Here is a 25,572-nt window from a genome sequence, read left to right as displayed (position 1 = left end):
ACCTGATCCAGCTGTTTCTGGATCTTGCTCTGTTGTTCTGTAACCAGCTTGAGCTTCTCAGCATCAGCCTCTGGGAACTCACGGCCGGCCTTTTTGGCAGTGCGCTGCTTGGCGCACAGAGCTTTCCGGGACTTGCGGTGCACCCCAATCTGCTCCTCTAGCACCTTCAGTTGCATCTGTAGGAGCTGCTGGGTATGGAACAGCCACTCCTCATACTGCCGCTGGTCAGCCTCATCTGGGAAAGGAAGCAGGCGGGTGTCAGGTGATCCAAGTCCCTCTTTCCCCACATACCCCAAGCCCCTTCCTTGCACTCTCCTCCCCAGCCCCATACTCACTGATCACTCCCTGGGCAAAAGTGGGTGGATTGGGACGAGGCTGGGAGGGGTCACCGGCACTCCGCTCCTGTGACGAGAGAGACAGCTAAAGGGTCACTGTTCTGTACCAGGCCCTAAGAAGGGTGGCCTGATGGCACAGGACCCAAGCTCCCACTCCCACCTGACCATTTATTTACCTGGCCACTCCCAGCTGCCACGTGGTTCTGCAGGTCACTGGCGGGCCCCCCTGAGAGTCTCTGGGCTAGCAGGGACACTTGCTGCCTGGAGTCCGCCAAAGCAAAGAGGATGTGTCGGTGATGGGGAAAGTTGAAGGGCAAAGAGGTGGGACAAGAAGGAAGCAGGATCAGGAAGAACAGGGGAAGGACTGGAAAAAGGAAGGGCCAACACTCCCACCCTGCAAGCCTTACCTGTTCATACCAGGTGCCACTCCAATGCTGCCCTGAGCCATCACCTTCTTGATGCCTTTCAAAGCAACCATCTTGGCCTTTGCAATAGGATCAATGATATCTTCTGCAGCAAATTTGTCCAGGTCTGGAGAGGGAGGAGCCAAGTGAGCTGGGCACTGAGGTCAATGCCCCATTCCATGTCTGCTGTTCCAACACCTTGACCTCACTAAGCCAACCAGAACAACGGCACGGCATGGTGGAAAGACCACCGGACTAGGAGCCCGGCAGCATAGGTGACTCAGTTCTATTATTCACAGAACATGTGGCTCCGTTTTTACGCGCACAGTGCTAGGAAAAAGTACTCAGTAAATATCTGTTGAGCCAATATATCAATGTCATTTCACCTCTTTGGGCCTCAGTTTACTCTTCTATTTTGTAGAGATCATGATTCCTTATTCTGCTCACCTCATAGAGCTACTGAGAGGATCAAATGTGACCAGAATACGAGTACACTTTATGACCTAGAAAGCATTCTTCAAAAGTAGTGTTCTTAGGGCAACTAAGCGCAGCCCAAGAACCCAAGATGTGGGCACTGTGCCAAAGCCCAACGCCAGAGCTGTTTTGGGCACAACACGCATCACCTACAGACCACTCTTCTGCCTGTCCAGGATGCTGGGCAGGAAAAGAGAAACCAGCAGCCACCAAAAACTTAAATCTTCCTGAAATCCTGTACATTATATATTTCTCCACTGCTCAGAGAGCTTAACTGACTCCCTACTTTTTTTTTCTTTTTTTGGCCCCGCCGCGCGGCATGTGGGGTCTTAGTTCCCCAATCAGGGATCGAACCCTCGCGCCCTGTATTGGAAGCACAGTCTTAACCACTGGACTGCCAGGGAAGTCCCCTGACCCCCTACTTTTAAGAGGACTAACCCAACCCCCTCTCCTGGTTATTTTGAGGCAGTAAAACAGTTAAGAGGATATGAGGGCCAGGGTTCAAATTCCAGTTCTGTTAGTTGTGTGACCTTGGGCAAGTTAACTTAACCTCTCTGCCTCAGTTTCCTTTTCTACACTCCAAGGTAATAATAGTACCTACTTAACGTGTTTGTTGTGATGATTAAATTACACAATGAATGTAAAGCGCTCAGCACAGTGTTTGGCATGGCAAACCACCATTATTCAATAGATGATATTATAATTTGAGGTCTTCTTCAATCTGGGCCCTCTTCTTACCTCTCCATAGCTACAGTAGCGCCCCCTCACTTCCCTCCACAAAGCCGGCTCCAGGCTAACCATTGTCTCCACTCGTTGTCTCCAAATATACCCCATCGGCTTTCCTGCTGCTAAGTCTCACTAAGTCTTTTCACCAACCCGGTTGCTTTTTCTTGCACCACTCCTCTCCAAGTCCTAATCTTTGGGTCTCACCCCAGCTACAAAGCCTTTGCTAATCAGACGTCATGTGTCTGTTCCATTCATTCATTCCACATCTGAATGCCTGCTGTGCGCCGGGCACTATTCTCCCGTAAAAGCTACAGTGCTTCTGCTTACACCACTCGTATGGGATTTGGCCAAAGCTCTTTGTGTCCCATCCCCTTTAACTAGGGAGGATCTTGGGTCTGCAGCCTCAGTGAGCATTTAGTGGTAACGGCGATAAGCCAGCGCCCCCAGATGAGGTTACCTGTATCCGGGAAGAAGCTGTTAGCCAGCTGCTGCTGCATCGCCAGCTGCTGTGGTTTCATGCACATGGAAGGTGGCATACTACCCATGGGCTTCTGTGCCAGCACTGGCTGTGGGCTCTGCTGGGGCACCAAGCCTGCCTGTCCCCCATGCTGCCCACTTAGCATATGCCCTTGGTTGGACACCATGGTCATGGATGGGGCCAGGCGCTGCTGGAGGGCGTGAGCTGGTGGCTGGGTGGGCATCAGTGGCTGGGCCAAGCCCGGCTGTCGGGAACCTCCAAGTCCCAGGGCAAGCTGCTGCTGGGCGCCAGCCAAACTGGGAGAAGAGCCCTCATGTGGCAAAGACACAGCCTGGGCAGGGCCCGGGGTGGACAGTAGGGAATGCTGCTGTTGCTGCTGCTGCTGGGCAGGCTGCAGCTGTGCTGAGAGCTGCTGCTTCTTCTGCAGCTCCTTCTTCTCATGTTCCAACAGGTCCTCGATGAGCAGGGGCAACTCACTGGCTACCAGTGAGCTCTCCATCTTGTCCAGCTCATCCCCAGATGCATGTCCACCAGGCAAGGTCAGGGCCCCACTCTCTAGCTCAAACTTCTCCAGCAGGGAGGACCCTCCTGGGCCACTCAGTGGGCTGGGGGTCAGCAGGTGAGCTGGTGGTCCTCCTGTGGTCCCAAAGGGGACCTTCTCAGCTGGGTGTCCACTACTGGAAAAAGGTCCTGTGCCCATTCGAGTGTCCCGGCTGCCCACCACACTCTGTCCTGGCTTCAGCCCCAGGCCTAGGGAAGTGGTGGCTGGAGATGGCTCTACCTTGGGGGTGGTAATGGTAAACTGGCAAGGGGAAGGGTGGCGCCCACCCTCCTCCAACTTGGGCTTCACCTCGGGGAGCACTGACGCCAGACGGGGCTCAGAGGCATCAGCAGCGGGGGGAGGGCGCTCCTCAGGGCCCAAGGGTCCTGGCTCCACCCCCCGCAACAGAGCCTCCCGCTCAGCCTTTTCATTGGCCGACTCCACCAGCCTCAGATGCTCATTGAAGATGTCCTTCTTGTCCCCGGTGTCCAGCTCAGGGTCAGTGTAGGCCAACAGGTCAAACTCATCCCCGTTGAGCAGGTCGTCCAGGTGGGGATCATTGGTCTCCAGGTTTTCCAGGGTGCCCAGCTCATCATCTCCCTTGGCCACGTCCACACCCAGGCCCAGGTGAGCAAGCTCCTCATCATCCTCCAGGGCCTTGTGGGCATCAAAGTCGTCATCCAACTCAGGATCCTCACAGGGTAACTTCCCCGCTTCCAGGGCCAGAGGAGGGCGGCCAAGCTCAGCGCCTGAGGGGGGCCGGTTGACTAGCTCCAAGCCAGCAGGCGCGTTGGGACCCTTGGTATGGGGCGTTGGATGGAGGCCGTTGTTCAGTTCAGGGGCCGGCGGGGCTGAGGGTTTCTGAGGAGGAAGGCCTGACACTGCTAGGCCACGAAGCCCTTCAGGGGCCAGTCGGTGAGAATCCTCAGTTACAGGGAAAAAACGGGGTCTCTGAGGGGGGCCCTGACCAGGAAACGGAGGCACCCCCGGTCCGAGTCCTTTCTGTACATTGTGCCGCAACTCAATGAACTGGGCAGGACCAGCCGGACCAGGCACTGGCTCACCAGGGCCAGGCAGGCGGGTGGGAATTCCCGCCAAGGGGGAACCTATGGCTTGGCGGCCAAGTTCAGGCCCAGGAGTTGACGGAAAGCGTGTCGACATGGCAAGTCGCATGGAAGTTGCTGCTGTTGCCTGTTGTTGCTGCTGCTGCCACAGTTGCTGCTGCTGCTGCTGCTGCTGCTGCTGCAAGGGCAGGGACCCAGGATACGGTGCTCGCTGATAGAAGGCTTGGGAGCCTCCCACCAATTGCCTGGAAGAATATGCAGTAGCCAGTGAGACAGAAGCAGGATGAAAAAGAGCTAGAACACGGGCTGCCCTAAGGAAGGAAGGATGGAGTTAATGCAGTGAGGGGGAAGGAATGGGGAAGCGAAGTTAAGTGATGCTGAAGAAGGATTAGAGAGACGGGAAAATCAGAGGCAGCACACAATGGAGGTACAATATGTTCCCTTGATTTTCCCCCAGGGCACCCCCTGGAGCCTCACCGGCTGTTCACATCCATAGAGGAAGGGGTGGCTGGTGGAGGTGGCCGGGAGAGTCGGTCATCACTGGGGAAAGCCCCTGGCCCCAGGATGGGGCCACCCAGCTTGCTTGGGGGCAGCCCCACAAGGCTGCTCTTGTCCTAGGAGAGATGAGGGTAGATGAAGGTGGGGGCCACCTTCAGCATCTTGGATCCACTACCCCTTGCCACTCTACCTACCTGGGTGCCGGCAAAGGGGGTCTGGCCTCGACCCAGCTGCTCAAAGGCAGGGCTACTAGGCTCAGCACCCCAGCTGCCCGGGGGCCCCACTGCTCCGGCAGCTGCCGCGGTTTCCTTCTCCTGCCGAAGGGTGTTGCGCTGGATCTGCTGCCGAATCAGCAGCTCCCGTAGTCGTTGGCGCTGCGCAGGGAACAGAGAAGAGGGGTGAGTCCATTCTACTCAAACCAAAGGGCTGGCACAGAAACAGAGGAGACGTGGAGGGTGCTCAGGTCCAGGATGTCGACTCACCTGTCGCTGCTTCTCCAGCTCGGTCTGACTGAGGCTGGACATGCCTGGGTCCTGGGTACCTGGAAGTTCAGGTGCCGCCAAAGAGCTGCCCATCCCAGCCCCTGGGTCTTCTCGCTTCTCAACTGGAGAGGTGATGCCTGCCCGCTGTGAGGCTCCATGGGACAGGTAGGGGAGGGATCCATCGGGTGCAGGTGGTGGAAGGACTGATGGGGGGCGTAGTGGGGACAGCCCATAGCCCTCTCCTGTGGACCCACTGCTGGGTCCCAGAGGGCTGCCCGATGGGTGGAAGTTCCCTGTGGCTACTGTGTAGTTTGTGCTTTGAGGCTTGCCCAAGGTAGGGCCGGGCCCAAAATGGCTGTTGATCCCATGGGGTGGAGGGAGACCAGGCTGAGGGACAGGGGGCTTTAGCGAAGGCTCCCCTACTGCCTGAGGGAAAGTGAAACGCATGGGAGAAGGGGTGCCTACAAATGCACCAGTCCCAGGGGACCGGGCAAAATTGGGGGGCTGCACACTTGGGACCTTGGCATGGAGCTCACCTGCCGGCCCTGAGGGCAGGGCTGCTGGGAAACCCCCAGCCCCCAACGGAGTGTGGGCTAGAGGCCCAGCCTTGAAGGCAACTTCAGGGGGCTGGGGGCGGGGCGGCTTATGCAGTGGGGCAAACGGGTCCCGGGACTGAGGGCGTGAGGGTGGGCGGGAATAAGGGTCAGGGGACTGGAAGCGAGGGGTAACAGGGGATGGGCAGAAAGCCTCAGCAGACAGAGGACGGGGTGTCAACGGGGACTGGGAGCTGGACTGGGACTGGGGACTGGCGGGCACTCGGGAGAAAGGGTCAGAGGGCAGTGAGCGAGGAGGCAGGGCACAGCAGCTCTCAGGGGGTGGGGGTGGGGGCCGAGGGGTCAACGGGGGTTGGGCATAGGGGTCAGGGTAGGGGCCAGGGCGAAAGATGTCCGAGTGGCTGGGAGGAGAAGGGGCCAAAGCCTGGGCAGGGGGCGGCTCCTGGGGCCTTAGGCCCAAGCCTGGGCTCTGGGGCTCTACCTGAGATGCCCGAGGGGTCAGGGGGGCTTTGAAGACATCGGGTGCCTTTAACTCCAGGCCACCCAGATGGGGGCCTGAGGAGGGTGAGTCAACAAAGCCCAGGTTTGGGGGCCCATAGCTGGGAGACGATGCCCCAAGCTCTTCCTTCTTCACCTCTAGGGCCTTCCGAGACTCCACGAAAGGCAGGGGCGACAGCAGAGGCTCAGAAGCCTTGCCTCCCCCTACCCCTGGGCTCTCAGGCACAGCCAGGTTGTCCAGTGAGGGGCAGCGGGGTTTGAGGAAGGGGTCAGGTGTGGAGGGCTGGTGTCGGGGGGTGCCAGGTGGGGTGGTGTGGAACTCCCCTGGCTGGCCGGTCCCAGGACGAGATGAGGCACCCAGCGTCGCGGGCTGCGCGGGGGCCCCGGTCGGACTAGGATAGGGAGGATAGGTGGGTGGTGCCGTGGGGAAGCGGGGCTCCAGAGCGTAGGCGGGGGCCAGTCCAAAGGGGTCCTGCGAAGGCACTTGGGCGGGCACCTGGGGTGGGAGCTTGAGGAAGAGCTCACCGGGCGAGTCGGGGCCGGGCACCGTGCCCGCCGGCAGCTTCAGAAACCCATCCGCAGAGGTAGACAAGCCGGCAGGGGGAGTGGGGCTGCCAATGAAAATAGTGGGGGCAGCAGCAGGAGGCGGGCTGCCCAGTGCCCCTGGCTGGGGGGGAATGCGGAGATGTAGGGCCGGTCGGTCAGTCTTACGGGCCATGTCGCCCACCTTGGTCTGCTTGTTGATCTGGCTCTCAGCCTGCTACAGGGGGAGACCAGGCACAGAGCAGTCAGTCAGGCTGCTGTAGGCAGGCCCTACGTCCCCCCCTACCCTTAGAGAGCCCGCCCCACTACAGGCCTTGGACGGCACGGCCCAGCCTGGCCCCCACTCACCTTTTGCACCTTGTTGATGCGGTGAGCTGCCCGGTTATCTTTGGCCTTTTGCTGAGGAATAGAGGACACAACCTTAGGCTAGGACGCAATCTCACGCTGAGCCCCCAGCCCTCGCAATGTCACTCACACTGCCTACCCAGAAGCTGATCCCTACTGGCCCAGCTGCTTTGGGAGTGGGGAATGGAAAGAACTGAGGCGACCTTCCCAAAGTCACCCCACACCCTCAGTTCCCACGCTGACCCAGGCTCCCTCTGTCTCACCAGGTAGGGGGCTTTATCAGCAGCTGGAACTTTTCTCCAGAGCTTCATGATTTGTTTGCAGCGGCTAGACCAGTCTGGAGGGCAGACAGAATGTGTTAGAGGAGACCTGTCAGGTGACCCCCTGCACGTGCCATGTTACAGGTTGTCTCCCTTGCCCTCATCCCACGGGTACCTGGGTAATCTTGCTTGAGATTGGGAAAGTTAATGTTGGCATAGAGCACAGGTGAGATGGTAGAGAGCTGGCCCAACTCCTCGTCCTTCTCCCAGCGCTGAAGACTCCGCTGGTTGTAGGAGAGCCCGTCGCCCTCACCCTCTGTGGTGGGCGTGGTCGGGGTGGAGGGCGTGGTGCCCCCCGAGCCTGTCCAGGGGCTGTCTGGCTCACCGGGCTCCGGGCTAAAGAAGCCCCCGCGCTCCCTGGGGCGCAGGGGCGGAGAGTCACAGAGGGCAGGGACGCCAAGTCCCACCCCAGACAAACTGCCCAGAGTCCCCAGGCCACTGCCCTGCCCCAACAGAGGACAGTCACTAACAAAGGAGCAGAGGGAGGTGTTGCTACAGCAGCACCCAAGAGTCCAAGGTTCCCTCCCTTGGCATGGCCCCAGTTGGAAGGAAGAGACTGCCCACGGGGGTTAAGCATAAATACCAACCTAGAATCCAGGAATGGGGACTGGCAAAGGCCCGGGTAGGAGTCCATTGGGCTGCTGGAGGGGAGATTGCCCAAAGGGAGTCCACCTACAAGAGGCACAGGATCAGCGAAAGGAGTAAGTGGCCCATCCTGGAGGCAGGCTTGGCCACACCTGCCCACCCAGTTTTCAAACCACTCCTATCCAGATCACCTTGAAGAAAGGGCCTCTGTAGCGGTGTACGGCTGCCGTCGAGGCCAGGGGTTCCACAACCCAGATGTTGCTCTCGCTCAGAACCCAGAACATCCTTGAAAAGCTGCTGCAGGTCCTTGGATTCCATCTTGGGCAGTTCTGTGAGGGATCGATGAAGGATGCTGCTGAGGAAGACTGGGGAGTTGAAGGGACACCACAGGGCTACAAATGGTCACGGCCAGGGAAGGTGCCCACGACTCCCCACTAGAGAAGCTGTAGAGATGAGAGTCTCACAGGTAGGATGCTCTCCTTCTCCCACAGAGGACCCTTATAGGCAAGGAGTGTGGGTCACAGCCTCACCTTCTGTGGGAATCCTGTCTAAGTCAGAGCTAAGCATCCCTTCCCCCGGGGTGCCTGGCTTCTCAGGGTCACTAGGCACTGGGGATGCCTTTACGCCGCCATCCTCAGGTCCTGCAATTGCCAGGAGAAACCCATCAGCCAAGGCCAGTATGGAGGTACCACACTGGCCACCCTGAACCGCAGAAGGCATGGAACACTTTCCAGCCTCCATCCCTGACAGTGCTCAGCGGCAGAACAGACTGACATAAGCAAAACCAAGATGGCGCACAGTCCTCCCAGCAGCCCTCACCTGATGTGTCAGCCTTGCCCTCAGGACCACGGGATTCTTCATCTGCAACATCGGGACCATCATCTCCTATGAGCAACAGTCGCCATTCCAATCAGAGATGCCCTACATGTGATGCCCCGAATAGGACCCCAGCTCCAAGGCCAGGGCCCTTGGCCCACCCTCAACTCCTGGAGACCAGCCCATTTCCCACTAAAATCTCTTACCAGCTTCTAAGCACAGAGCGAAATTGGACCCCTTCAGACCACCTTACCCCCACACGACTGACCTTTCTGTGAGGTCGGGAGCTCCTTCCTATCTGAGCCTCCATCCCCCTTGGCTTTTGGGGTTCCTAGTCCAAAGCTTGGCCGGCCCACCCCAACTGCAAAAAGGGCCTTCCGGCTCAGGTCCAGCAGCTCCTTCCCAAAGAAGGCTTCCTGTGGGAGGAGTCAGGGAGAAACAGGCTTCTTCATGCCCTGCAGGACCGACACTGCCCTTGCCCCTCGGAGCCTAAGACCCACCTGCAGATAAGCAGGGAACATGTCCTCTAGTTTGCTCTTCTTGCGCCCTCGCCGCTGCTGCTTCTTCTTCTCATCCCCATCAGCTAAGCTCTGGTCCACAGAGCCCTCTGCAGGCAGGTCGGCAGGCAACACTGGGGACCGAATGGGAGGTGTCTGCCTCTCTGGGGACAGCGAGCATGCTGCTCCCAACTTGGCCTGGGGACGCTTTCTGCCTACTCTCTCCCCAGCGCCAGTAGTGGGCCCACTACTCCCCTGGCCCTCTGAGTGAACTCCCCTGCCCCAGGCCTCCCTGGCAGTGTCCCACAGGTCCTGTGATCCCCACCTTCTCCCAGGCCCCACTGGAGCCCTCACCCGTCTCACCCTCGTCGGGCTGCCCATCCCCACTCAACACCTCCGCCTGTGCAGCAGGCCCCTTTTTCACACGTGTGTGGGATTTCCGCTGTCGCACCATGAAACCACCGATGCCTATAAGGAGACAGAGCTGAGGCTGAGAAGCCGCTGGGGACCTGGTGAGCTGCCCCTCACCACCCCCACCTCTGCATCGCAGGGCCTCACCAGGCCGATAGGGTTTGCGTTTGCGTTTTTTGCTTTCCTCGGTCTCCTCTTTGCCAGGCTCTCCATCAGGGCTGACGGGGCCCTCTAGTTTAATTTCGCATTCCATGTGTTCCACACCACCTGTGTACGGGGACAGATGAGATGGAAGCAGGTCAGAGGCATGGACCCTTTTAACCCTGTCATCCTGCCACCTAAGAACAGAGCTGAGTGCCCTGCCACAGAGCCATCCGGGCAAGACCAACAGTGCCTTGAGGGTGACTGGGAGTGATAATGCAGCTCCTACCCAACATTCAACTCTCACAGGCATGCTCCCATTACTTTGGCACTCCCTGAGACTCCCCAGCCTGACCTTCACCCTTGAGCAGCTCATCAGTGTCCAGGTCTCCATCCTTCTTGTCATCAGGGCCAAGGGCATCAGAAGGCTCAGGACCCTCCAGCCCTGCCTCGCCTGGGAGGCCAAGCCGTCCTCGCCGCTGGCGCCGCTTGTGCAGGGGCGACATGGTCAGGTTACGCAGCACAGCCATGCCAGTTTCTGTCAGCCACACACCCTCGAAGCGGAAGTACTGGGGCTCTGCACAAGGGGGAAGAGCGTGTGACCCCTGATGGAGGCCCCAAGGAGCGCAGAACTCCAAGTTTCGGCCTAAGTCCCTAGCTGGGACAAAAGCAGCGAGAGAGAGACAGACTGAAGTCCAGACTGGGGTCTGAGGGCTGGAGAGGAGAGACCACCAGCGGGCGCCAGCTGAGGCCCGGGCGCTCCCTCAGGTAACCAGGGGGATCAGAGAGACCGCTCCTGCTGAAGCCGGACTTTGCTCAAGATTCACCCTCAGTTCACCCAATATATTCTCCAGTTGTCTGAGGCCAGGAGGGCCCCTCCTTGCCGAATGCCAGCTCACAGTGCCCCAGATGCCAGGAGCAGTGCCCACATCACGATGGAGGTGGGAGAGCCCCAGCTCCTTCATTAAGGAGAAAGCTGTGTTCCGTGCTCTCTGGAGGTGAGATTCTAGCCGTACAAAGGCCGCGTTGCCTGGTGGAAGGAACTCTGTCTGGGAAACTGGATGCCTTGGTTCTCGTCATAACTTCACCACTGACCTATGGAGTGACCTTGGGCAGGCCACTCAACCCCCCTGGGTCTTAGTTTCCTTCTCCGAAAAATAACGAGATAAAGTTGGGGGGCTGGAGCTGGACTAAGTGCCTAAGGTCTCCTCTGGCTTTGGCATTCAGAATTTCTGTGACTCACCCGGCTCTTTCACCTTCATAGGCACCAGCTCTGGAGGCGCAACAGGCACTGTGGAGAGGACAAAGCAAGGCAGCTAGAGGCCCTGTCCCAAAGCAAGGCACCCCTGCCCGACCCCTCCTCCCCCCTCCCCCGCCCCTGGTACTCACCAGCAGGCTTTACCACGTAAGGCTGGCAAGAGACACAGTCAAAGCCCTCATCGGCCGCCTGCTCCACGTCATCCTCTGTGAAGAGGCTCTCGCAACCAGCATGCATCCACCTGGGAGAAGGGAGACAGGAGGGGATAAACTGAGACAACGCCAGGCTGAGAACAGGGAAGAGGGGGCTTATATGAGGAGAAAGGGGCACCCTCACCGTTCACAGTGACGGCACTGGATCAGGAGGTCCTCTTCCACATACGGGGCATGACAGATCGGGCAGGTCACCAGGCTGGCGCAGGGCCCGCAGTGCGTGTAACTATTCTGCCATTCACAGTGGAAGCCAGGGGAGGCGGCCCCACACTGCATACAGGACACACACCTGGTGGGGGCAGAAAGACAGACCCTCAGCACCTAACCTACCCAAGCACCCAAAGCCGCCCGGCCTTCTAAACCCCGCCTCTGCCATGTAGTCAACACCACACCCACTCAAACACTTCAGGCCCCTCTGAAGCTCCCAGTCTCCTTACCACTTGCACTTCCAGCCACCCTTGGGCACGGTGAGCAGTGGCGGGTCCAGGCAGTACGTGTGGTAGCTAATGTCACAGTCATCACAGAGCAGCAGGCGGGAGGGGTCTGAGGCCTGGCCGCATACCTCACACACGATGCACTCCACGCAACGCCAGCCCTTCAGCAGCATCACCTTGGTGATCTGGTGCAGAAGATGGCAATTCCTCAGGAGGTGATGCGGAGGGCAGGGCAGACCTCTCAGGGGAGGGGGGGACTTACACAGGTGAGGCTGGAGGACCCCAGTACCCAGGCCAGACCTCCATTTGAGCACAGGGAAGCTACACAGAGCACCCTCACCCCAAAAATAGTGGATCTTAAACTTAGGCTTCCAGGGGTCTCTGCTGATCAGAGAACAGCCTCACCCGGCCACTGCCTCATTAGGATCTTTCACTAGCGAAGTCTCCAAAAAGACTGTGGATAGAATTAGGTTGTATTTCCCCCGGTTTTTCTTGAACATGTAGAACCTGCTACTGCTGCAAGTTAGTGAGTGTCAGCAGTGGACAAATTCTAAATTAACATTAGTGAAAACCCCAAAATGACTGATCATACTTGAGTCAAAAACGCTGCTTTCTCTTTGTGGACATGTGTTTGATTCTGATTTTACATTTTATATCCAGACCATATCATGTTTTCTACTAGTAAAGTTCTCACAGTTTATATGATGGACTGAATTATACCAGCAAGTCATGGTCTACCACAAAGAAACTCGTAAAGACCACTACGGTTTCCAAAGTATTTTTTCCCAAGATGAATTTGACAACCACTGGAAACTGATGAACAACTTCCATGACCAATGGCCACTTTAAGTAGAGTGGCCAGGACAGGGAACTAGGATAAGCAGTAACGACCCCATCCCTCAGGCCAGACCTCTTGGGCCCTGAACTCACCTTGCTGTTGACACAGTAAGGGTGATAGCACTGAGAGCACTGGGAACAGGCAAGAAGGTGGCCCTCTGCCCCCCGGCCAAAGCTGCCACATACCACACACATGTCCTGGGGAAACACACAGAAACCCAAATGTCCAACCTCACATCCTCAATACCACTCAGTCCCAGTAACTGACTACACCACTAATCTGAGAAGAGGGAGTCAAAGAACCAGAAGCCTATCCCCAGCACTAGGACACGGTGAGCCATCACGAGACCCCGTCCCTTCCTAGCATGCCTTGCCCATCTGATCAGGTAATTTGAAATGATACAGCCTGACATGGGTAACGCTAAGGAGAAGTGAAAGATAAGATGGGTAAAGACTGGTCAGGACGAGACAGTAATACATGCGACAAAATTCTACAGCTTCGAGATTACTCGTGTTCCCTAGACTCTAAGCTTCAACAGGGCAGAAACCATTTCTGCCTTTTTCACTGCTACATTCCCAGCTGCTAGCTCAGTGTCAAGCTCATTCTCTGGAATGCCAGGAGTAGGTCCCTGGTTCTCCCCATTTACCCTCCCACCGAAACACACATATCCAACTGTTCAGGCTGCCAGGTCTCACTGCTGAAGATGGGACTACAAAAGTCAAGTATGGTACCTGCATTAGGACAAACTTGTCTGTGTTGGAGAAGAGAACCACAGTATTTTGCATGGTGTCATCATCATCATCTTCTTCCTCCTTGCTGGGAGAGCTATCGATATCAGCAACCTTATAGGCAGAGAGTTGTGGAAAGTGAGGCAGCTAAATCCGCCCCAACTAAGCTGCTTCCTCTTTGGTGTTGGGGCAAGGCGGCATAAACCCCTGGCTCAGATGAAAGCCAGGAGCCAGGACTAAGAAGCAGAAGAACACCCCAGCTCCCACACTGGGCCTCAGCCCAACATCAGATTTCAGAGAAGCCTGGGGGCCAAGAGCACAGAAGGAGCACAGACATAGCTGGACGGGCCCTAGGCTAGCAGGCAGGCAGGTGAGCGTGCAGGGGACTGGCAAGATTTAAAGGGTGTTTAATCTTGAAGGGGCCAGCTGAAGCATGTTTGGGGGATGGGAGGCCTCTCCTTACTACCAGAGTCTCAATGGAAGAAGTAGTTGATTTTAGCCGGGCCCGTCCTCTCCCGCGTCCTCCATGTGCTCCTCCACGTGGCCGGCGTCTTCCTGGGAAACTACTGCTGCGACCCTGAGTGAGGAAAGGGGATGATTACAGGAAAAGTCGAGGGCTAATATGCTGCATCCACAGGCTTGGAGGGAAGAGGAGAGATGAAGGGACAGAGTATGGCAGGTAACAAGGCCCAAAAGTCCCAGTCAGGGCCAGGGAAAAAGCCAAGCTCTCAGATAGCAACAGGTAAGTAACTCTGGTCCAAACCACTCCACATCGTCCAAGAAGAGTGGTCAACGTGGTACCACAAGAAACAATACTGGCCTGAGAGACCCGAGTTTCTAGTCCCGATTCTATGGCTGAGTTACCATGAACCTGGGCAAGTCGCGTCCCCCGTGTATCAGCATTCTCCTTGATAAAATAAGAAGGTGCGCTCAAGGATCTCTGACAGTCCAGGATTCAATAAGCCAGGCAGGAAGGTATCAGTGACACAGGACTACACCTCTGACAGTGGCATGACACCAAGCACATCCAGTGGCTGGACAGCCCCTTACCTGCTTGATGCGGGAACGAGCGGGGGAGCTGCGCCGCCTCCCCTTGTCCCCCTCCGCTTTGCCTCCTCCGATAGCTGTCCCAGCATCACACAACAGCGAGTCATCAGTCTCTGGCAGCGAATCCGTACAAAGTCGCAGGGAGCCCTCATCTCGGGCTGGACTAACGTCTGTAGATGCCCCCAGCTCCATGGACAAGGAGCCACCCCCCTCGGGGTCGGGAGAGCCCAGCAGGGGCTCTGAGCCAGGAAAACTGGCACTGGCATCGCCCTGGCTCAGATTGGAGATCTCATTAACGATGTCAGATTTGATGAGAGTAGGTGGGGTGGGGGCCACTGGTGCACGTGGCTCCTCTTGCTCTTCGCAGGGCGAGCCCTGCCCTGCCTGCTTGCATTCTGGGCCATAGACCTCCATAGGGGTCACAGGGGCCAGCTCCTCGGGGTCCAGGAGCACAGGGGAACCCTTAAGTTCACTAGCCAAACTGCCGGGAGTCTGTCCGGCCTCTGGATGTGATCCAGGAGTGTCAGTCCCATCCAGAGGGGCTGTATCTTCCCCCAGGCCAGAGAAGTCATCCAGGGCTGGGGCAGGGCTGGGTGCAGGGCAGGAAAGGTTCCCCATGGGAGAGGGGAGAGGACTAGTAGGGCTGGGTTCCAAGGCTGGGCACTCAGGTTCTGGGGCTTTCTCAGTCTCCATCTCATGTGGCTCAGCCTCATCTGAGACCTGCACTGCCTTCTGCATGGGACTCAGTGGGGAAGGAACAGACAGTGGCAGAGCAGGGGGAGAGCACTGGGAAGGAGGGGAGTTTGGGGGAGGCAGGGAATGCTGGAGGAGTGGGGAACAACGAGGGGCAAGGGGCTCCATCAGCATGGGAGAGGCCGGTCCTACCGGGGAGCCTGGAGATGGGGGAAGGATCATAGGGGGTACAGGCTCAGGGTCAGTGCAGTTAGCTTCTGGTGGAGGGCTGATAGGTGTCTCTAGGATGGGGGCAGCCAATGGCGACTCAGGGTCACTGTCCCCTTTGGCACCAAAGGGGTACTCTAACTCTCCCAAAGGAGACAGGGCCGGCGGGGCCACAGCTGTGATAATGGGTGAGAGCGGAGGAGGAAGAGGATCTGGAGAGAAAGAAGAAAAGAGAGGCTCTTAGATTAGATGCGCCATGAAGAGTTAAGACTGTCCCAGAGTCAGAGGGTTAACATCCCCGTACCTGGTGGCATCAGCTGAGGTGACAAAGATGGCTCCCCAGTTGGGGACAACGGCAGCTCCTCAGGCAGAGGGGACAGAGGTGGCTCCCCAGGCTCAGACAGGGCCGGCTCTCCAAGCAAAGGGGGTAAGGGTGGCTCCCCAGGTGGGAGGAACGAGGGCAATTCCTCAGGTGCAGGGCATAGGCCTGGCTCCTCAGGGGGCTCTTCAGGTCGAGGGGACAGGCGCGGCTCCTCGGGCACTGGGGACAACTGCGGCTCCTCGGGTGCGGGGGACAGGCACAGCTCCTCAGGGCAAGGGGACAGGCGCGGCTCCTCAGGCTGGGAGGACAGACGCAGCTCCTCAGGTGCAGGGGACAGACGCGGCTCCTCGGACGCAGGGGACGGGCGCGGCTCCTGGAGCCCAGGGGACAGACGCAGCTCCTCGGACGCAGGGGACGGGCGCGGCTCCTGGGGCGCAGGGGACGGGCGCGGCTCCTGGGGCGCAGGAGACAGATGCGACTCCTCGGGCGCAGGGGACGGGCGCGGCTCCCCGGGCCGGGGGCAGAGTCGCAGTTCCTCAGGCAGTGGCGATAGGGGTGACTCCTCCAGGGGTAGGGACATAAGCAAGTCCTCCGGTGGCGGGGAAGCAGGTGAGTCCTCAGGCGGTGGGGACAGGCGTGAAGCCTCAGGTGGCGGGGATGTGGGAGACTCCTCAGGTGGTGGGGACAGAGGAGATTCCTCGGGTGGTGGGGACAGGCGTGACACCTCAGGCAGGGGAGACAGGCGTGATACCTCAGGCGGGGGGGACATAGGCGAGTCTTCAGGTGGCGGGGACATGGGTGAGTCCTCAGGTGGTGGCGACAGGCGTGATGCCTCAGGTGGTGGGGAGAGAGGAGACTCCTCTGGTGGAGGGGACAGGGGCGATTCTTCAAATGGTGGGAACAGACAAGATGCCTCAGGTGGTGGAGACATGGGTGACTCTTCAGGTGGAGGGGACATGGGTGACTCCTCAGGTGGTGGGAACAGGCGCGACGCTTCGGGTGGTGGGGAGGTAGGCAGTTCCTCCGGAGGGGGGGACAGGGGAGACTCCTCAAATGGTGGTGACAGAGGTGATGCTTCAGGCGGTGGGGATAAGGGTGTCTCAAGCAGGGGAGACGGGGGGGACTCCTCTGGGGGAGAGAAGGGTGACTCCTCCAGTGGAGAAAAAGGTGATGCCTCAGGTGGGGGAGACAGAGGAGACTCCTCAGGCGGTGGAGAGAGGGGTGAGTCCTCAGGCGGTGGGGACAGGCGCGATGCCTCAGGCGGCGGGGATGTGGGTGATTCCTCAGGTGGTGGGGACAGGGGCGACTCCTCAGGTGGGGGCAGCAGTGGCATCTCCTCATTTAGGGAGGCCTCCAACTGGGGCTCAAGTTGGGCCCCTTCTCTACCTGCAGACATAACACACTATGTTCCTACCTAGTTCAGCTGCACTCCACAGAAAGTACAGGGTCTGGGGCAAAGCAGAAACTGTCCCTCGCCACACGATAGAAGGGGATTACTTTCAGGGACCCTCAAACCCTACTCACCTAGTGGTTTGGCTTCACATTGCAGGGGCCCCGGTTCCTTGGGTTGCATAGAGGTCACGTGCCCACCCTTTGGCTGCCCTTGGCATGCAACGTACAGAGCATCGGGCTCATCAGTGGGGGTATCGCCAGGCTCTGGGGGTGAGAATCTGCAGAGGGTACAGGGGAGCAGGCCCCATGGCTCTCATCAGCTATCGGCTCCTCACGAGAGCACACTGGGGCGAGGCACGGATGCTATGGATTGCACTGCCCACCTGAGGGCCCTCCTCTCAACGTCAGCTTGCTTTAACACGAGCCCTGCCAATCTCAGCCCTTCCGATCCCCCAGCCTGATCTCTTCCAGTCCACACCACTTACCTGCTACAGACCGGGGGGTGCTGCTCAGCAACAGAACTGACAGGCTGTCCTCCCTGGGTTTTGTGACAGCGGTGACAGAGTGAGTAGTTCTCAAACCACTCAGAGTTGGGGTTCAGCTCTGCTGAGCCTGTCCCACAGGCCCGGCATACCCGGCATGCCTAGGGGAAGGGAACGGGCAAAACGGGCACTTGTCAGACAGCCAGAGACTGGAGGAGAACACGGGACTCGTCACAACAGAGAAACTCGGGGTGCTGTAGGAGGCAGACTTAGGGAGAGTAAGGCAGGAGGATCAGGGGGCACTCGCCTTGCACTTCCAGGAGTGAGCGGGCAGCTCCTCCATAGGCGGTTCCAGGCAGAAGGTATGGAATCCTTTGTCACACGTCTCACAGACCAACATCTTAGAGTCATTCCCAGGCTTCCTGCAGGGGCACAGGGCACATGACAGGGTCCTCCTTGCCCTCATTCTCAACCTTAACCTGTGCCCCGCCTAAGGTTCTCTCCTGCCCTCCCACTCTTACCTGCAAGCTTGGCACACTTTGCATTCAGGGCACTGCCAGCCAGCACGCTTGCGGGCAGTCAGAGCAGTGTCCAGGCAGGCCCCGTGATAGTGATGCCCACAGCTGGTACAGAAGAACAAGTCACACAATTCCCCTGGCCCCTCACATACGGCACAGCGAGCCTCCTCTGCAGTGGGAAGGGACAGAGGACACGGGTCACCTATGGATTCCTTACGGGACTCGGCACGGTGCTGTCTACATAACAGGCATTCCACAGACACAGAATGAACGAATAACAAAAAGTTACTAAGTGTCTGCCTAACACATGCCAGGCACTGCTCTAGGCACTGCAGACACCATGCTAAACGAGACAGGCAAAGCCCCTGCACTCACAAAGGCCACACGTATTTTAGTGGGGCAGACGGACAGTATGTAACTGTAGACTTCTGAGTGCTCTGCAGGGTACGGAGCCCCCAGCACCCTCGGACCCTCATCTGCCCTCCGTCCAAAGGGCAGGACTTCTCACCCAGATGTGTGGCCCCCTCACTGTGCTCCGGGCATAGCAGCTGCAGTGTTTTCATGGATAAGAAGGAACCGCTGGCAGTTGCACAGGGGAAGTGGTAAAGGCGTGGACATCCAGGCGAGCGGCAAGGGATGGAGGCACCGAGTCTGGTGCAGTGGGAACAGCGCTGCCAGGGTGGAGACAAAGCCTTAGTGCTAGCCAGCTCTCTCCAGAGCAACATGTCAGGCACTGCCTCTGTCCCAGTATGCCCCCTGCCCTTCTCATTCCACCCTGACTCTCGGAAGCCCACCAGCCCTGCCCACCCTGCCCTGGGCCTACGCAATCCCCTGGCCCGGCCCCACCTGTGAGATCCCTGAGAAGATGGCCTTGTCCACACCACATAGTTCTGGGCCCTCCTGCCCCCACACGCCTGCCGACCACGCAGCACACCAGTGGTGAGCCCAGCAGGACCCTTCATAGGGGGAAAGGGGGAAAGAGTTAACAAGAACGTCATCATTGCTTCAGGGCCACTCAGCCCCTTCCCTGTTTCCTGCCCAAGTCAGCTACCCCACTTCCCTCCACTTACCTCCAGGTTCTCCTAGGTGGGCAGGTGTCAGGCCCTCAGGGAAACCAATCTGTGATAGGTCCTCACTGAGCAGCGCTGCCTCACTGGGCCCTGGGTTCCCCCCAGGGGACACCACTGAACACCGGGGCCAGTCAAATGGCAACTCAAAGCGCCGTAGCTCCCGCTGCCCATGTAGACTGGGCTCCCCGCAGTTACAGAGAGCACAACGCCGCATTGGACCCCCACTGTGAACACACAAGCATCAGCACCACGCTGGCCCCTGCCCACAGGTACCCCTAAACAACCCCATGACTTGCACACCTATGCTTCCCGCTAATTTTCCTAAATTTTCCACCTTGAAAGCCCCAGACTCTCAAATCAAATCCTCGTATGTCCTTACATCCTCATTTCCCCAAACTAGTTACCTGCAGTCCTGGGGAGGCTCCTGAAGCCTGGGACCCCCAGAACTGGGCACAGAGCCCTCCCCCACATGTGGTTTGGGAAGGTCTGGCTCAGTGGCACCTGACTCCTCGGAGGCTGCAGGTCCATCAGCTGAATGAACAGACAGAGAAGTGTGCATCAGCCATTATCCTCTATTTAGCACGAGTCCACTCATCAGACCCATGAGATTATCCAAAACCCTTGGTGGATAACAGTGATGGCATTTCAACTTTTGTCCCAAAGAACAAAGTCCTTCAATTACCTGTCTATTAGATGGACTTAGCTCCTGTCCTTGTGCTAGGACCAGAAATCTAAGATTGTCTGGGTAGAACAGAAAGCTGCCAGGCAAACCCAGAATGCGCCCTACTCACCTGCTGGTTCTGAATCTTTATCCTCACCAGGCGGCTTCGGGCTGTCCATCCCTCTCTCCGACTGGGCAGGGCCCTCTCGGGGAGACCTGTCAGACCCAAGAGATATCTATTTGTCTAGTAAGTCTTCCCACTAAACACTTTCCCCCAAATCCTAGGGAGAAGGCATCTAATGTTATCTAGACCCTACAGAAATCAGAGCAAAGCCATACCTACAAATTCCTGCACTAATGACAAGGAAAGTCCCTCTCCCCAACCGTTGTCCCACTGCCTACCTCCTCCCCAGATAAACACATACCATCTTCTCCTACTCTGAATTCTGAGAGGATCCAGTCTCCTTTCCCACTTCCCACCTCCTGTCTAAGAGTTCCCAGGACAGCAGCATCCAACTAGAAGCACATACAATCTACATCCAGTATCACTCTTTGCCTCATGACTGAGTTCTTGGCTTCTGGTGGGCCCTATCCCTTGGACTTTTTCCTCAGGTCTTAAGTCAGCTACCATCCTAGAGGCCTTTCAGTGCCAACCCAGGGGCAGTCATAACAAGAAGTCTGAGTCCAGCCGAAGTCCCTCTCCCTGGGGTCTCGCAGGACGTAGAACACATTACTGGAACTAAAGCCTATCTCTGAATGGATCTCCCCCATCTCCACTGGTTTCAACCAGAACATCCCAATCACAACAGAAGAAACTCCCCAATTTCCACCACTGCCCATCTAAATCCAACCCAGGCCCACCCCCCTGGCCCTTGCCATGACTGAGCTCAGGATCTCATCCAGCCTGAAGGCCTGAGGTCGTTGCCCTTAGCAACACCAACAGCCCTTCCTCCTCAGATGTCCCTAGTAGTTAACAGAAGTGGGCCTTAAGAGTTACTGAGCATGTGTAGCCAGGCCTGAGGCTAGGCATGCTGGGAGTTGTAGTCTCAGGAAGCACACCACCACTTGGAGCTGTTCTAAGCGGGGCAGGACAGAGCAAAGTAGCTTCCTTCCTCTTCCGTCAAGCAGGGTTTCGACACACACTATGGGGGTGGCGGGTAACGGTCCCCTCTTCTAAGATATGCCTGCCTATCCCAGAGCCAAATGAAACACGTTAAAGTTATACCTAAGAAGGTCAAGACCCACACCTTTGGGTATATTTTCCTAAACCTCAGATAAAACTAAACACAGTACCAAAAAGAGAGAAGTAAAGAATAAGAATTACAGAGCTGAGGAAGAGGAAAGAGGTCCTATAGAAGAAGGGAGAAAAGGACAGGTATAAACAGCTCTTAGTGGGAAGGGTAGGGGCTTAAGCAGAGAAACAGAGTATAGTTTTCCTACAGAAGGTAGAGGGGAATCCCTAAAACAAAACTCTAAATAAAAGTTTGAGAACTGTATCTCTCACCTTCTCCACTCCTCTTGTTTAACCAGAAGAACCACACCAACCTTAGTAAGGACAAGCCTCTCTTCCCAAACCAAATACCCCAGTCAGCCACTGGGGGTTGAGTGACTGGGGCAGATGAGACAGTGGGGAACCCTCAAAGGTGCCCAGGATCCATAAATCAATTACCTAAGAACCACATTATCAGTCCTCTTTCCCTGAGCTAACACTCCATTTCCAGACACTGGCAGTGGGCCTCATGTAGCATGTCACAGGAAGGGAAATTTTACTTTACTTTTTTCCCCTCACACTATTAGATTCTACTAGATTGGGAAAGTGAAATATCACCTGATACCTGTTACCTCTATTCCCAGATCACCTCTTTACCAAAGAGGTAAAGAGAGGATCCAGTGCCCTTTCCCACTTCCCACCTCCTGTCTAAGAGTTCCCAGGACAATAGCATCCCACACAATCACCCACACAATCACACCCACACAATCACACCTGAAAGGAAAGCAGGGTGGTCATCTAGCCAGCCCACAGAAAAGCTGCCACCCACACAATCACACCTGAAAGGAAAGCAGGGTGGTCATCTAGCCAGCCCACAGAAAAGCTGCTCTGGAACTTCAAGGGGCCGCCTAGAAGCCTCCTATGTGAATTAGGGGTTGGAGGTCAGGGCACCAGCCAGGCTCCTCTTCCTATTCAGTTATCCAAGGCCTGACCACACCCGGAAGGCTTCAAAGTTTCCTAAATGTGTGCAACTTTTGCTGTACCTTACCACTAAATGCCGCCAAGATCTTCCAACTGTTGTGCTCTCAAAGTTAAGGCTAAAGGAGTCACAAACATCAAGAAATGAAAAGCAACAGTGATAGTGCAGTGGGTGGGAGGAGGACTGCCTCACACAAGGCCAGAGGGACAAATTCCTCCGCCCTCCCCCAAGCGCAGCCCTCTCAAGCTGGTAATGCTGGCGCTGCTGGGGGAGCTACAGAAACCACCTTCGTCTAGCCTTGGGAATCAGTACCAACATCCTCCAAAGCGGCAGCCTCATTCATGGCACCATGGAAGATGAGAGACAAGCAAAGGGTTGAGTGTCCTCCAAGCTGAGGAAAAAGAATCTAGAGGCACTTCCAAGAAGCCCTATTTCACTACCCTGCAGTCTAGCGCCTGCACCCCAATGCTGAGTAGCAGTTGTCAGGCCCCTCCTTAAACAGATCTAAACAAATAAAGACCATAGGTTCCCCTGTCCCATCATTCACAGCCAGAAACCACACATCCACACCAAGGGTTTTTTCCCTGGATCTACACTGGGGTAATGCCTGGCCAGGCTTCCTCAGGGGAACTAGGGATCCCAGAGAAATACAGATCTAGGGAGTAAAACCATGGTGGGTCCCCTTAATCCTAGGCCAAAGAGGCCCAGAACAGCAAGGAAAAAAGCAGGGATTCATCTCAACCCACTCTCCTCCCTGCCTCCATCCCAGACCAAGAGCTTTAACTCCATTTTCCCAGCCAAAGGGGAAATGGAGGCTTGGAGAGGTGAAAGGCTGAAGCAGGCCCTTGAGTGAACAGCTCTTCTCTAGGACTCAGGACTTCCTGGTTCCCAGCCTGAGACTCAAACCACACCTCTCCCCACCCCCATTTTGGGTTGGCCCTCCAGGGAAGAATCCAAATGGCAACAGTGGCCCTGTAGACCCTCCGGACTGCCCCCTGGGTCATCCTAGGGTCAGCCACAGCTAATAAGGAGAGGTATCTCCTAAGGAAGTTCTTCAGGGACAGACAACAGGAGAGGCCCTCCACAGGAGGCAAGGGCAGACAGCATGGGCGACAGCTAGCCTCATTCCCGCACCCCTGTGCCACCTCTCACCTCAGGATTACCACCCAGAAATCTTTCAAGGGCAAATCCCTATTTTCCCCTTTCCAAGACCAGGCTCAAAGAGGTCTAGCCCTCATATGGTGGAGGGAGTAGAGTGAGGGAGCAAAATACACCAGCCAAATCCCTGCTGGGCAGCATGACAGCTGTGAGAGGGGCTGTCCCAGCCCAGGGTCAGAGGCATGAGGCTCACGCTGCACCCTTCGTGCAGTCACATACACACCACTTCTCCCCAACACCTCCTGCCAGGGCTGAAAACATTGGCTTCAGCAGACACAGCTCTGCTCAGGTCACTTCTCCTCCAAAGAGATATAGGCCCCCCTATTCTGCAGAGTTGGGACAGGATCAGAGGACCAGTTAACATTCCCTGATTTAAAAAGGTTGGAGAGGTCTGGGAGGGGCCTGCAAGACCGGCCAGGGACTTATGGGCAACCAGCTCTCCACACCAGGCCCAGAGAAAGCGGGAGACAAAAGCCATTTTTTTGCAGCCCACATTCGCAGGGAGCAAATCTCAACGGCCTCCTCTATAATCCCCTAGAGATTATGTCCATCCGGAGAGGAGGGGAGGCAAAGCAGGCTAAGACAGCACTAGGCCTCGCTAGGGTCACTCTGCCAGGCAGGGGTAGTTGAAAGTTGAACAGCAAGGCCACAGCTGCCCCCAGCCCCGCCTCCTTCTTGCCCCAGCCACCCCTTCATCACAATGGTCAGTTTCCACACACTCTCCTCGTTGCACAGTGAAATAAGGCCCAGTGAAGGACCTAGGGCTCCCTGAGTCTCCCAAAGACTGCTCTGAGTGCCCGGATGGGCAAGAGCAACCTTAAAGTCCAACCTGGCAGTAAATCGGACCTGGCAGTGCCACCCTACCCCCGCTCCCAAGTTGTTCTATTCCCAAGGCCCACAAGGAACCCTGAAGGAGAAGCAGCTGACTGGGATTGGTGCTGGCATCAGGGCTTGGGTCCTAGTTTGGTAGAGCTCCCCCCAACACAAAAATAAACAGGCAGAGAGGCTTTCTGGCCAGGTTCCCAAACTCCCGTGGTTCCCTGAACCCCCCAGTCTTTAAAGAGGCACACCCCAGGACACCAGGCCTCGGTTGTGCTCTGGCGACTGGCTCGGGTTCCCTTGACAGACCCTGCCAAAGGAACCCTCTTCAGCTCTGGCACCCCTTTCTCCAACCTACAGGCCAGCTCCGGCCAAGATAGTCCATCTGGCTATGCCCCCAGTCCAACCCTTTCTGGGCCCTGGCCGGGCGGACTTCACTCACCTCTTCACAGGGCGATCCAGAAATCCTCATCCGAGAACATGGCCAGAGCCCGGGCCGCTCCCCGACCTCCAACCGCCAGAGCGATCACAGCCGCCCCCCGCACGGGGGGGCTTAGGGGGGCCAAGAACGGTAAATCCAGGTCGGAGTGGCCACCCTCCCCCGCCCCAAAAAAGCAAGAAGCCAAAGAAGGGTTCTCTGCCTCGGGTTCCAGCAGTTTAGGTTTCCATGGACAGCCCCTGGGCGGCGAATCCCGAGCGGACACAAAGAGAGCACCGGTGGCTTTGATCTTGGGCGAGCAGGATCCGCATCCGCGTCGCCGGGCGGCCTCTCAGTCCTAGGGCTGGGCCAGCGCCCCGGCCGCCCGCACCGGGCTCGGGCGGAACGTCGAGGCTCTCCAGATGGAACGTCGAGGCGCCTCCCCAGCAGCCCGGAAGGAATGCCGCGCCGCCCCGCGCCGGGCCCGGATGGAACGTGAGACCCTCGCAGGAGCGCCGAGCCCCTCTCCCCGCTCGGGCCGGCGCCCCGGGGCCGCGCGAGCTACGGCGACACGGAGCCGGCGGGGCCGCGGAGCTGAACCTGACACACACCCCAGCGCCGGGCTCCTCGACCCCGAGCGCTCGCCCTCGGCGGCTTCGAGCCCCCCACCTTCTGCTCCCCCCGGGGAAGGGAGGAGGGTAGGTGGGCGAGGAAGAGGAAGGGGCGGGCGGTGCGAGCCCTCTGCCCGCTCCCCTCCGGCCGCTCCGGGCCCTGCGCTCGCCTCCCTTCCCCTCTGGCCTCGGGAGCTGCCCCGCCCCCGGCCTGGCCGGCTCTGATCGGCGGCACCCCCTCGACCCCCGGCTGGCTGCGATCGCGGGGGGCCTAGAGGTGCATGGCCCAACCCCGGCTCCCGGCGCCGGGGGGTCAGGAAACTGAGCGGAAAGTGGGGAACGAGGCAGCCATTTGCAACCGGAGAGGAAAGTAGTGCAGCGCGGCGCCGCTCCGCCTCCCCCCCCTCCGCCTCCTGTTCGGCCGGTAGGGTGGTTCCTGCGAAGGGGCTATTTCCTGGCCCGAGATCTCGGCAATGGTCGTGAAGATTCAGGAAGCCTCCGGCGCGAGATCCGGGTGGCCCTTTTGCCTGGTGAACCCCACTCCAGAAGGGGGAGAAAGGAGAAGACGCGGCCCTATTTTGTGTTGGAGCGGAGCGGCGGAGGGATCCGGCCCTCTCGGAGGAAAGGCTGTGACTCTGCAGTTCTACGCACACGCTAAGGGATCCCTCCGCCACGGGTTAACCCCGACTGCGCCGGGCCAGCCGCTGTGCAGACACGTGGGAAAGAAGCCCCCTTCCTCTTCGCCCCGGCCCTAGAACTGCCTCCTTTACCGCCCGGCTAGTAGAACTAGGACTCCGTGCACT

At 57.7% G+C, this 25,572-nt stretch overlaps 1 protein-coding gene across 11 annotated transcripts in view; it reads right to left on the bottom strand.

The window, feature by feature from the left end:
* KMT2D (lysine methyltransferase 2D) overlaps positions 1-25,330 on the bottom strand; it is a 39,242-nt gene extending 13,912 nt beyond the window's left edge. Inside the window, exons 1-39 of one of the 11 annotated variants that reach the window (XM_033866814.2) lie at positions 24,183-25,330; positions 19,705-19,790; positions 19,318-19,444; positions 18,914-19,137; positions 18,690-18,799; positions 18,352-18,514; positions 17,847-18,012; positions 17,633-17,747; positions 17,329-17,486; positions 16,976-17,121; positions 15,434-16,837; positions 14,233-15,341; positions 13,646-13,759; positions 13,186-13,296; positions 12,547-12,651; positions 11,620-11,801; positions 11,307-11,471; positions 11,102-11,211; positions 10,956-11,003; positions 10,068-10,289; positions 9,719-9,838; positions 9,515-9,628; positions 9,164-9,324; positions 8,932-9,079; positions 8,667-8,732; positions 8,378-8,488; positions 8,039-8,212; positions 7,850-7,934; positions 7,378-7,619; positions 7,206-7,279; positions 6,946-6,996; positions 5,003-6,814; positions 4,715-4,894; positions 4,500-4,636; positions 2,397-4,267; positions 743-866; positions 512-596; positions 336-402; positions 3-235 (exon numbers count right to left, since the gene is read on the bottom strand). In XM_033866814.2, coding sequence (XP_033722705.1) covers positions 3-235; positions 336-402; positions 512-596; positions 743-866; positions 2,397-4,267; positions 4,500-4,636; positions 4,715-4,894; positions 5,003-6,814; positions 6,946-6,996; positions 7,206-7,279; positions 7,378-7,619; positions 7,850-7,934; positions 8,039-8,212; positions 8,378-8,488; positions 8,667-8,732; positions 8,932-9,079; positions 9,164-9,324; positions 9,515-9,628; positions 9,719-9,838; positions 10,068-10,289; positions 10,956-11,003; positions 11,102-11,211; positions 11,307-11,471; positions 11,620-11,801; positions 12,547-12,651; positions 13,186-13,296; positions 13,646-13,759; positions 14,233-15,341; positions 15,434-16,837; positions 16,976-17,121; positions 17,329-17,486; positions 17,633-17,747; positions 17,847-18,012; positions 18,352-18,514; positions 18,690-18,799; positions 18,914-19,137; positions 19,318-19,444; positions 19,705-19,753 — 10,683 coding nt within the window. In that variant the 5' untranslated portion in view covers positions 19,754-19,790; positions 24,183-25,330. The remainder of the gene's footprint in view (positions 1-2; positions 236-335; positions 403-511; positions 597-742; positions 867-2,396; positions 4,268-4,499; positions 4,637-4,714; positions 4,895-5,002; positions 6,815-6,945; positions 6,997-7,205; positions 7,280-7,377; positions 7,620-7,849; positions 7,935-8,038; positions 8,213-8,377; positions 8,489-8,666; positions 8,733-8,931; positions 9,080-9,163; positions 9,325-9,514; positions 9,629-9,718; positions 9,839-10,067; positions 10,290-10,955; positions 11,004-11,101; positions 11,212-11,306; positions 11,472-11,619; positions 11,802-12,546; positions 12,652-13,185; positions 13,297-13,645; positions 13,760-14,232; positions 15,342-15,433; positions 16,838-16,975; positions 17,122-17,328; positions 17,487-17,632; positions 17,748-17,846; positions 18,013-18,351; positions 18,515-18,689; positions 18,800-18,913; positions 19,138-19,317; positions 19,445-19,704; positions 19,791-24,182) is intronic. The other 10 variants (XM_033866804.2, XM_033866806.2, XM_033866807.2 and 7 more) reach the window with 10 other exon arrangements.
* Between the last annotated feature and the right edge of the window lie 242 nt (positions 25,331-25,572).

This window comes from Tursiops truncatus, chromosome 11, assembly GCF_011762595.2.
Source record: "Tursiops truncatus isolate mTurTru1 chromosome 11, mTurTru1.mat.Y, whole genome shotgun sequence".
NCBI classification, from domain to species: Eukaryota; Metazoa; Chordata; class Mammalia; order Artiodactyla; family Delphinidae; genus Tursiops; species Tursiops truncatus.
The sequence above is the reverse complement of the archived record's forward strand: the minus strand, read 5'-3'. Positions and strand labels throughout refer to the sequence as shown.